At 42.3% G+C, this 12,157-nt stretch overlaps 1 protein-coding gene across 1 annotated transcript in view; it reads left to right on the forward strand.

Annotated features, from left to right (window-relative positions):
- TAF3 (TATA-box binding protein associated factor 3) overlaps positions 1-11,168 on the forward strand; it is a 194,684-nt gene extending 183,516 nt beyond the window's left edge. The window contains exons 5-7 of the mRNA XM_034929915.3: positions 4,665-4,917; positions 9,355-9,461; positions 10,264-11,168. Coding sequence (XP_034785806.1) covers positions 4,665-4,917; positions 9,355-9,461; positions 10,264-10,378 — 475 coding nt within the window. The 3' untranslated portion in view covers positions 10,379-11,168. The remainder of the gene's footprint in view (positions 1-4,664; positions 4,918-9,354; positions 9,462-10,263) is intronic.
- The last annotated feature ends 989 nt before the right edge of the window (positions 11,169-12,157 follow it).

The following is a 12,157-nucleotide window of genomic DNA, read 5'->3' on the forward strand; positions in this document are numbered from 1 at the left end:
ACATTTTTTAAGTTCTTAATAATTTTTAGGAATTTAAAGGGGCCCTAGGACCAAAAATTTGAGAATTGTTGCTTTAGAATTTTTTTTTTAATGTGCTGGTGGCAAATTCTTAGCTTTTGCCTGCCTGTAAATGTTTTTGTTTCATCTTTATTCCTTAAAGATGTTTTCAAAGACATAATTTATGTTTCTTTAGCACATTGAAGATGTTATTCCACTATCTTCTAGATTTCATCATTGCTAATTAAGAAGTCAGCTGTCACCTGTTTCTTCTTTGAGAGGAATTGTTCTTTTTTCCCTCTAGCTGCCCTTCAGATTTTTCCTCTCTATCTATGATATTTTATAGCTTCACTTTGATGTGCCTAGATATAGATTTATTTTTATTTATCTTGCCTAGGGTGTGTTGGGCTTCATAAATCTGTGGATTGGTATCTTTCATCAGTTCTGTAAAAGTCTCAGGTACTCTTTGTTAACATTTGTCTCTGCCCCATTTTTCTTCTAGAATTATGATCAAACATGCACTAATTAGACCTTTTATTGTATTCTCTTTGCTTCTTAGGCTATGCTCCGAAAATTTGTTTTGTCCTAATACTCAGTTTATAGTTCTGTCTTGTTTCCAATCTGTTGTTAAATCCCTCCTTTCAATTTTAAATCTCAGTTACTGTATTTTTTAATTTCTAGAAGATCTGTTTGGTTCTTTTCAAATCCACTAGATCAAGTCACTCTCTGTGACTTCCTACAACCTATATTTCTAGCCTTTGCCTTTTATTATTTTTTTTAACATTGTAAGCAAAGTTGTTTTATAGTTGATAATTCTTGTATCTGTGGTCTTTGTCTCTTCATACTAGCTGTTATTTCTTAACAGTTTTCCCTGATCCCACCTTACTTCCTCATAGATTTGATTATCTTTGATTATGTGCTGCTTATTTTTTTTAAAGATAATTATCTGTATTAATATGAGACCTAGATTTTAAGATACTTCCCCTCGGGATTGTGCTGTGTGCCTGGGCACATTGCAAGTCCAAATTACTTTAAATGTAAAGTATCCTAGAACACCAGAGGTGAAAATTCATGACATTGTCGTGCATCTTTACCTTATGGGTATAGCCCATTGGGAATCCTTAGTGTCGGGAGGGAGTTCTATTAGACCTTCCACTTTGGGCAGATCCTGGGCTTTGACATTCGTCCTCTTCATCATAACCAAAGATCAGACTTGCCTAATGCGTAAATGCCCTTGGGGTAAAACATCTGTGTTCCGCTTACCTCTCAGGGTTCCTGCTTTTCCCTTTAGCTTTGGTTCCATCACTTGTGTGTTCAACCAGTATGGGAAACTGCCTCTAGAAGTAGTGTTTTAAAATTTTAGTCTAACCATAAAAATAGAGAATGCTTACCCTCTGGATATAAATGCCATAGCAATAACTTTGAACTCCTACATTACATGCCTTTTATGTAAGGCAAACCTCAGTACACATTGAGAGACAGTGTCATATACTTATTAAGATCACAGGCTTTAAAATCAGACTGCCTTGTTTAAATCCTGGCCCTGCCGTGTAGTAGTAACCTGTGTTAATTTATGCAAGATACTTAATCTCTCTGTGCCTTGGTTTCTTCATTTAAAAAAGCAGAATAATAGCTTGCCTCATGTGGTCATTAAGAAAAACAAACAAGGCCGGGCACCGTGGCTCACGCCTGTAATCTCAGCACTTTGGGAGGCTGAGGTGGGCAGATGACCTGAAGTCGGGAATTTGAGACCAGCCTGCCCAACATGGAGAAACCCTGTCTCTGCTGAAAAAAAAAAAAAAAATACACACACACACACACACACACACACACACACACACGCACAAATTAGCTGGGCGTGGTGGCGCATGCCTGTAATCCCAGCTACTCGGGAGGCTAAGGCAGGAGAATCACTTGAATCCAGGAGGCGGAGGTTGCAGTGAGCCAAGACTGCGCCATTACACTCCAGCCTAGGCAACAAGAGTGAAACTCCATCTCAAAAAAAAAAAAAAACCTAGATAAGGCAAGGCAAGTAAATATTTAACACAGTGGTACCTGGCCCATAATTGGCTTTCAAGTGCTTAGGACAGTCAGACATATAGTAAGTGCTCAATAAATAGTCATTGGTTATTATGTTAAGCATTTATCAAGTGTCTGCTGCACCAACAAGCGTGTGTTAAAGTCTCTTGATCTTTGGCTGTATGCAAGTTAGGAAGATGATCACCCTTGCAGGAAACAAATAGAGAACAATTAGACAGCAGTAATGAAGTTCTTTGCTGAAATAATGGTGAAGTTTTTTAAGTAACTTAATGTTTTATGAATTTATGATCAGAATAGCAAAGAGTCAGTGCTTTTTGGTGAAAGTGGTTTCTAAACTAGGACTGTGAGGAAGTGGAACCGTGAAGGCTGGCAGCAATGAGGCCAGAGGCTGTCGTGAGCAACAGCCGTGAACATGACACGGGGCCGGCAGTTCCCATCTGGATGCAGTTTTTGAAGTGTTTCTCCATATTGAGGTTCTCACTACAACCCTCTGAGGCCACTGCATTTCTTTTCACTTTGTTGCTGAGAAAAACAAGGCCTAAAGAATTGTGTGGAATAGTAGAAAGAGACAAGCTGGGACAGTCCGCAGACTGGCGATTCCTGGTGAGGTGAGGATGGCCATATTCCATGGCCCAGAAACTTCATTTCTAGGGATGGGGCTTGGAGAAATCCTTGAACAGGTCTATTTATGAGTCAGTGTGTAAGTTTACAAGTGAATGTGTCCTACTTTCAGTAGGATGATGGACAAAAACCTTTGGCTTACTAATACCATGGAAGACAATATAGTAATTAGAATAAATAATATAGATCTCTGTGTGTCAGCATGGATAAATCAGGAGACATAAAACTAAGTGGGAAAAGCTAGTTGCAGAGGATAACTGGAGTGTGACATTGTGTGTATAAAAGTTAAAAGACAGCAAACAGTAATGCAGTATGTATTGTTTATGGACACCTACAAAGGCAGGAAAGGTACAGAGAAAAAAAACAAAGTACCAAGAACAATAAACAAAAACATACCTGTCTTAGGGCAGTGGTTGCTCTGGGGCAGGGAAGGAAGTTCATCTGAAATAAATATGGCAAAGGCTAACATATTTTATCTCTGATTATTACCTAGCTGTCTGTTATATTGTTTTCTCTGTGTGTGAAATGATATATATATATATACTTTTTTTTAAATAAAGAAGCTTAAAAACAAGCTTTGGAATCAAGTAGACTTTGGTTCAAAAGCTGCCACCCATTTACTCAAATTCCTTTCTCTTGCTCATCTTCAGTTTCCTCATCTACAAAATGGGGTAATCATTACTTCTTTGATGTTCTCATAAGGACTGGATGAGATGATATTTGTAAAGTGCCTAGTATAACCTCTAACTTCTTATAGGTCCTCAATAAATACTGCTTTTTATAATAAATTGAGTAATCCAAGGCCACAGATCTAGTCTCTGGCGGCTGTAGAATTTGAACTCAGATGTCCTGGCCCCAAGTCCAGAGCTGCTTCCACTGGCGAGAGTTGTGTGAAGAGGATGCTGTTAGTGGAGGAGCAGGGTCACAGTACCACAGCTCTAGCGACCTGCGGCAGCATCACCAGGACAGAAGCTGCCGCTGCATTACCTCCTCCTTACCTCTGCAGCCCCTCTGGGAACAATCTTTTTTTTTTTTTTTTTTTTTTTTGAGACGAAGTCTCACTCTGTAGCCCAAGCTAGAGTGCAGTGGCGAGATCTCGGCTCACTGTAACCTCTGCCTCCTGGTTCAAGCGATTCTCCTGCCTCAGCCTCCTGAGTAGCTGGAATTACAGGTGCGCGCCACTGCACCCAGCTAATTTTTTGTATTTTTTAAGAGACGGCGTTTCACCATGTTGGCCAGGCTGGTCTTGAACTCTCGACCTCAGGTAATCCACCCACCTCGGCCTCCCAGAGTGCTAGGATTACAGGGGTAAGCCACCTTGCCCAGCCTGAATGGTCAATCTTTAAAACCTGGCAATCAAAGCCAAACCCAGAAGTGAGAAAGTCTTCACAGTTTTATTGACAATGGCATTGAGAGTATTAAGAAGAAACATTGGAATTGAGAAGAGAGAAATAGAAACTTTTTTTTTTAAGCTGCTCTGTCCAGCAGCTTAGGCCAGGTTAGGTTTATGGTAATTAACAACCCAAAAATCTCAAGAGCTTCCAACAGCAAATGTGTCTTTCTTGCCCATCTCCAGTGTGGGACACAGGCTGCTCCAGGTCCTCTCCAGCTGGAGCCACAGTGGAAGGAGCAGCCCCTGTCGGGGCCCCCGGAGGACTCAGCAGAGGTGGGGGTGGGGAGCGCCACCTCTGAAGCTGTCAGAGCTCCTGCCTCAGCACAGGAATAGGCAATTGAAGTCATATTTCTGTGAACAGTGCATGTGTACTGGTTACTAGAAATTTCTAACTAACTGGCCATTGAGGGGAAGTTTGGAAAATGAAAAATTCGTCTGAGTAAGTGGAGAGGCCACTTGATGCAGGGCCTGGAACTCAGTTCTCGAGCTGCCTCTGGACGTTGAAGTATTTCGCTACTGGAAGAAAAGCTATTTTGCGATCATGTTTTTAAGCACGGGTTTGGTTCGATGATGATCCTGTTTTGACTTTTACCTTCTCCTCTTTTGTTGACAGTGTCATCAGCAAGGTGGTCCCTGCCCCCGAGGCCAAGCCGGCGCCCTCGCAGAACAGGCCGAAGACCCCACCGCCGGCCCCCGCGCCCGCCCCCGGCCCCATGCTCGTCAGCCCTGCGCCCCTGCCGCTGCCGCTGCTCGCCCAGGCCGCCGCGGGCCCTGCCCTGCTGCCCTCCCCGGGTCCCGCCGCCTCCGGGGCCAGTGCCAAAGCCCCCGTGCGCAGCGTGGTGACTGAGACGGTCAGCACCTACGTGGTGCGTACCCGCCGCCCGCGCGGTTAGCATGGAGACGTTTTCAGATCGAGACAAGTGTGTGCTCTGAATCACTATCGAATTTCAGACGCATTTCTCTTCAAAATTTTATTATTTACTTAATTATTTTTGAGACAGGGTCTCCCTATGTGGCTCAGGCTGGAGTACAGTGGCCCAATCATAGCTCACTGCAACCTCAAACTCCTGGGCCCAAGCGATCCTCCTGCCTTAGCTTCTCAAAGTGGTGGGGTTACAGGCCTGAGCCGCTGCCCCTGGCCAGACACATTTCTTTTTTTTTCTTTTTTTTTTTTTTGAGACAGAGTTTCGCTCTTATTGCCCAACCTGGAATGCGGTGGTGAGATCTCAGCTCACCGCAACCTCCACCTCCCAGGTTCAAGCGATTCTCCTGCCTCAGCCTCCTGAGTAGGTGGGATTACAGGCGCGAGCCACCACACCTGGCCAATTTTTTGTATTTTTAGTAGAAACGGTTTCACCGTGTTAGCCAGGCTGGTCTCAAACTCCTGACCTGAGGTGATCCACCCGCCTCGGCCTCCCAAAGTGCTGGGATTACAGGCATGAGCCACCACGCCCGGCTTTTTTTTTTTGAAAGGGGATTTCACTCTGTCACCGAGGCTGGAGTGCAGTGGTACGATCTCGGCTCACTGCAGCCCCTGCCTCCCAGGCTCAAGCGATCCTCCCACCTCTTGAGTAGCTGGGATCACAGGCAGTCACCACCACTCTCGATTAGTTTTTTGTATTTTTGGTGGAGACAGTGTTTCACTATGTTGCCCAGGCTGGTCTTGAGCTCCTGAGCTCCAGCAATCCACCCATTTCTGCCTCCCAACGTGCTGAGATGACAGGCATGAACGACCATGCCCAGCCAAGATACATTTCTTCATTGCAGTTTTTCACTGCATTTTCAAGCTTTTGGCTGAAAAGTTACATCACAATGTTCACATAGTCAGCCTCCATAAATCATATCAAAGCTTGTTTTTATATTGTTTTGGGATATGACTATATGCATATATACAGTAATATCAATCTGTAAATGTAGAGACGCATGGTGGTACTGAAATCTCACACTGAATTTCTTGATCAAGCAATTCAGTTATTCACTTAAGAGTATAATTTATAGAATGTACACTGATATTATGAGCCAGGTGGTGTTTCTGAATAATAGCACTAATTATATTTTATTGGCTATGATCCAGAATATGCCAGGGCTTGCATATTAAATGGAAATGAACTTTGAGACCACAGAACTCCTGAGTATCCAAGCATGATTTCAAATTGTAAAACCAGCTGGACGCAGTGGCTTACGCCTGTAATCCCAGCACTTTGGGAGGCTGAGGCAGATGGATCACTTGAGGTCAGGAGTTCGAGACCAGCCTGGCCAACATGGTGAAACCCCATCTCTACTAAAAATACAAACAAAATTAGCTGGGCATGGTGGCATATGCCTGTAATCCCAGCTACTCGGGAGGCTCAGGCACAAGAATTGCTTGAACGGGAGGCAGAGCTTGCAGTGAGCCAAGATCGTACCACTGCTCTCTAGCCTGAGGGACAAGAGTGAAACTCCATCTCAAGAAAAAAAAAAAATTGTAAATCCCACCATGTCGAATGAGTCCACATTGTTCTGGGACTGTTTTTTAGTTTCTTTCCTCTTACTTAATAGAATTAGGTCTTATTCAAACCCTGAGTACACTCTGGCAGTAAAGTATTTATACAGATTATGTTCTTTGGATACTATAGAATTAAACACACAAACACACAACGAAATATTTAAGGTGTGTGGAGCCATTGCCATTGCTGTGACTACCAAATCCGCAGACTGTGATGTGTTAGCCTACTGGTGGCCCTGACCTTGTAACTAGCTAGGTACTAATATGATTGGAAAGTGGCTGGGTAGGACTCATGGTATTTGTTGTTATAAACTGTACAATATTACATTTCTTTTTTTTATGTTTTCTTTTTTTCTTTTGAGGTAGTCTCACTCTTCTTGTCCATACTGGAATGCAGTGGCACAATACCACTCACTGTAGCCTCGACCTCCTGGGCCCCAGTGATCCCCTCACCTCAGCCTCCCGAGTAGCTGGGACCACAGGCGTCTGCCACCACAACTGGCTGTTTCTTGGCTGTTTTTGTTTGTTTGTTTGTTTTTGTTTTTTGTGGAGATGATGTCTCTCTATGTTGCCCAGGCTGGTCTCAAACTCCTGGGCTCAAGCAGTCCTTCCACCTTGGCCTCCCAAAGTGCTGGGATTACAGGCATGAGCAACCACGCCTGGCCTATTATTAAATTTCCTTAAAGGAGTTTTGGAAGGAACTTCTAAAACTGTGATCATCAAATTGGTCCATTCGGGGACCAATCATTGTAGGTGTTTAATTAGAGGCAACATCACCCCCAAATGGGTTGATCAGGAAAGATTTTGTACTTAACCTCCTTGACCTTCGTGTCTTCATCTGTAATTGAGGAGTTTGTGTTAAACTTGGTAATCTCTGTGGCATGTTCTAGCTCTAAAAGTTCTGGTTTTCCAGTAGATCTTTGAGCTAACTCACTTCCTGGAGATGAGTCCAACTGGAATAGACAATGTAGATGGAAAGCTTACTGGCTGTGCATGGTGTCTAACGCCTATAATCCCAGCACTTTCGGAGGCCAAGGCAGCTGTATCACATGAGCCCAGGAGTTGAGACTAGTCTGGGCAACATAGTGAGACCCCATCTCTGCAGAAAATACAAAAATTGGCTGGGCATGGTGACATGTGCCTGTAGTCTCAACTACTCAGGAGGCTGAGCTGGGAAGATCACCTGAGCCTACCGAGGTCAAGGCTACAGTGAGCCATGATCACACCACTGCACTCCAGCCTGGGTGACAGAGTGAAACCCTGTCTTTAAAATAAAAATGAAAATTTAAAAAAAGCTTTCTACCTCATGAAGAGAGACGCTTTGTGGTCAGAGGACAAAATTTGTGATTTAGATGACATACAAAGGCTAGAGAGCAAAAAGGCAAATTTTGTCACTGCCTAATGGTGTGATGTTGGAAATGCCACTTAAATTCCCTTAGCTCCGGTTTCCCCATTCATAAGCTACCCAGAGGTTGTTTTACAGTGATTAAATGAAATGAGATGTTTAGAAGCATTTAGTAAGCTATGAGGTATTTGGTATTAGTTGCTGTGGATGCCGTGGTGAAGTTCTTGTGCGGCACACAGAGTCACGGCCTTCTGACTTCAAGCAAGGTCAGCCAGCAGCAGGACTGGCCACACGTGGGAGCTTCAGGGCATGGGATGTTCCACCAGCCTTGGCCTCTAGACAGCGGGTACGGGTGACTGCTGGTTCTCACCCCTTGTTACTTTTTCTCCTGGAATTACGGAGGGTCAGAGATGTAGTTGCCCACAGATTTCTTTAGAAGTTTTCCTGTCAATGTAGTTTGCCTTTGTAGAGTTGCCTTAAAGGAAGCCCATCACTACAGTGAAACATATATGGACCCCCAATGCACCTGTCACACACAAAGAAAGCCTTTCTAAAAGCATGTCTAGTCAGTGTGGTGTTTGAAAGTCTGGGAAGAACTATCCCTTACAAAATAAACCGGATGCAATAATGTGCTCTGTTATTGTAAACACTTTGGAAGTTACCTTTTTCTTATTGCTGGTGTTGAATGCCCATCAGTGAATTAATTCTTTCAGGTTGGCTCTGTTCATGTGAAGTTTGAGGAAGTGGTGAATAGGATGTTCCCTCTTTAGAACTGCCAAGTTAAATAAAGTCAACTCTAGAGTACACAATATTTGTAGCAAAATAATGTTGAACCTTGTAGCTCTGTGGCCTCCCTATCCCCTTATTTCATTTGCCCTTTAGTTGATTGTACTTTACTAAAAATGTCATAAAGGGAATGGAAAGTTACTTAGTAACAACTCTTTTATATCCTTGATCTTATCAGCTCCTTCAGGAGAAGGGCTTGGCTAATAAGTAATAAGGTGGTGCATGCACATTTGGCTGTCTATATTAATTCCATGCCTATGAATGCGATTGAGAAAACCACATATAAAGTGGAGCTCTATAACTTTCAGAAAATCAGTTGTTACCACCCTTATAAAGACCCAAATCATTAAGAATTTACATAGTTATAGTTTTTTTTTTATGAAAGGGGTTACAGGTCATATTGTTCACAGAGATGACTATAAAGTGCTTTTTATGACTTACAAAAGAAAGCTTAGAATATTCGTTAGAAATGCCTTATCATTGAACACTTAGCGTTTTTCTGTTTCATGATTCTAAAACAGTGATGACGCTGATCATGGCATTCATGAAGTGCTGATCTACTATATTTTTTAGTTTAATATGCCTGTTTATTCGGTTAACAGTATAAAGTAGTCATTCTGATCTGGCCTCTTTTTGTTTTTTTTCCCATTCCCTCCATTTTTGCCGCTTCCGCTTTGCAAACATCAGATCCGAGATGAGTGGGGCAATCAGATCTGGATCTGCCCTGGGTGTAACAAGCCTGACGATGGGAGTCCCATGATTGGCTGTGACGACTGCGATGACTGGTACCACTGGTGAGTGCCCAGGGCGCCCTGCCGGCCACACTCATTAGGCAGCATCAGCCGCTCCTGAGATGAAGCATCCACTGAGTAGACTCCTGCCTTTGGACTGACCCAGGGCTGTCCTAGGGACAGTACATGGAGTCAAATCACTGAGCCTGTGAAATGCAATTAACTGCAAAACCCAAGAGTCTTTAGACTATTGTTATTCACCCTAAATTCTGAATATTCTGCTTAGCTAATCTATCCTTCTTATTAAAAATAATAATACTAAAAGGAGATCCAGGGGCTTCCCTGGCCTTCCTTTCCAGTATTGTTCTGTAGGAGCTGTAGCACTGGCCAGGACCACGAAGAGGCAGCGCCTTTGTAAAGGTGGTACAAACTGCAGGACTAAAGACTGCTTATCTGTTTTTTAGACCTCTTCAACGGTTCCTAAAAACTGAAAAGCTCAACCAAAATTTATGCAGATAATCTTCTCGTGTTATCTTTAAAATGTCAGATACAAAAAAGATAGCAACCTGTTCAGTTATGATAGACGATATCTGTGACATAAAGACAAAGCCGTGGCTCGGAAGACTTCTATTCCTGGCTGAGAGGATGAATGAACGGATGAATCTCTGCAGGGGGCCTGTAAAGGGAGCATCTGTGATCTCATAGTCCGCATGCCCAACAATAGTGCTACACACAAGTTAGTGCTGCTTGACTTTGATTTCGGGTAAACATGTCATAGACTCTAAAAAATTACTTTAAAACATGGAAGGGAGAAGAATAGATGTCTGTATAAAAGTTGCTTATCTGAGCTTGTTTTCACGTGCAGGCCCTGTGTTGGAATCATGACTGCACCCCCAGAAGAGATGCAGTGGTTCTGCCCCAAGTGTGCGAACAAGAAGAAGGACAAAAAGCACAAGAAGAGGAAGCATCGAGCCCACTGACGGCTCCCGAGGGGCTGGACCAAGCGGGGTCAGCCCGGGCTTCTTCCCTGGCGCCTCTGGAAGGGAGCTGGTGCAAGTCTGCCGTCACATCCACCCCCAGATGCCTGTGGATAAAGAACCCAGGAGGACTGAGGCTGGAACACACCGCGCACCTGGATTGTTCACTCCCGAGCCGCCTTGGCCTGTGGCTCCGTGGCAGTGCGACAGAAGGAAACTCAAGCAGAGGCGTGGCCTGGGGGCTGCCCCTCCTCCACTTCTCTAATACCAGTGACAAGTATTATTAATAAAGAGCGTACAGCTTCCCTTTTGATTTCCTTTATTCTCTCCAGGGCCTTTTCATTGAGGTATTAGATGAGAAGATAGTGTACAAACTGCCTCAACTGTAATTTAAGGATGATAGAGTCTGTATACAGTTTTCAGCCCCTTTCCCTCTATAGTAAGATAATCAGAATAACATAAAAGAAAACTCCAGTTGGAGTACCGGTAAATATTTTTGTGATAAGAATATATGAAGCTTCCCTCCTTCCCCCGTTTTTAGTACTAACATGTAAAATGTTCAGGCTTTTGTGAAATACCTTATATTTTTTAAGAAAAAGGTTTCTATCATGTCCTGTTTGCTTTTGTGCAAATTATTTTTGTTTAATGTATTTTATATCTTTGTTGCATTCTAATTTTGCCCTTCTTTAAACTGCTGGAGTCTCTTCTCACTGCTTGTACATTTCATCAACTTGTATAAAAACTCTTCAGACTAAAAGATTGCCCCTAATGTAAATAATAAATATTTATGAAGTAGTTATTTTTTAAATTTTTATCGTGTTTAATTCTGGCTTTCTCTGAAATCCACTGTGATTTCAGCCAGGTCTGTAATGACGCTGGACAGAAACAAGGCTAGAGAAAAAGCCATCGTTCAAAGAAATTTCCCTTGAGCTCAGCCTGCGCAGTGCCCGGAAACATGGTGGGGAAAGGGCCCGAGCAGTTGGAAGGAAAACAAGGCAATTTAAATCTAGAGTTTATGATTTGAAGTTGTTTTGTTTGTTGTCTATTTTGTTTTTGTAAATTTCTTTGACAGACTTTTACTAAAAGGACATGTAGTTTCCATGAAAGTAAAAAAAAAAACAACAAAAAACCCACATATACTGTAGCATTTTGTCTTTATATTGTTTTATTTCTACAAATCTGTTCATTAATATTGTGCTTTAAGGCTGAAATGAAGTATATTATGAATTTTTTAAAGAAAACATCAAATTTCAGGGTATCACAAAACTTTATTATATTATTATACTGCCCACTATTTATTATATGTTATAGATGTCTGAGAGGTAAACCAAATATTTTATTTTTAATGTTAAAAAAAACATCAAATTTAACTTTATTAGCATATTTTAGCAGCTTTGGGATAAATACGGACTTTTACTTGATTTTGAAATGATCCCAGTGTAGGCCCATGTGCTGGATCTGTTGGATGCTAGAATATGGGCTTTGAACCTAATACAAATATATTACTAGAAAATGTGATTTTTTTAAATGCCAAGTAAATTGATATTAGTGTATGAATTAGTCATATTTTAAAACATTATGTGGTTAGAGAAATGCGGTTTTCTGCCATGAATGTTAAGTTGCAAATCAGTGGAAATGGAGTCGACCTCTTCGGAGCACAGGGTGTCATTGCCCTCATTGTTCAAGAGGCCAGAATTTTTCTATCCCCGCAAAGAAACAAAGCATCTATGTTGAGATATGTGTTTTTTTGTTTGATTAATTTGAGATCATTCTAAATACTTT

The sequence above is a fragment of the Pan paniscus genome, chromosome 8 (genome assembly GCF_029289425.2).
Source record: "Pan paniscus chromosome 8, NHGRI_mPanPan1-v2.0_pri, whole genome shotgun sequence".
Taxonomy (NCBI): domain Eukaryota; kingdom Metazoa; phylum Chordata; class Mammalia; order Primates; family Hominidae; genus Pan; species Pan paniscus.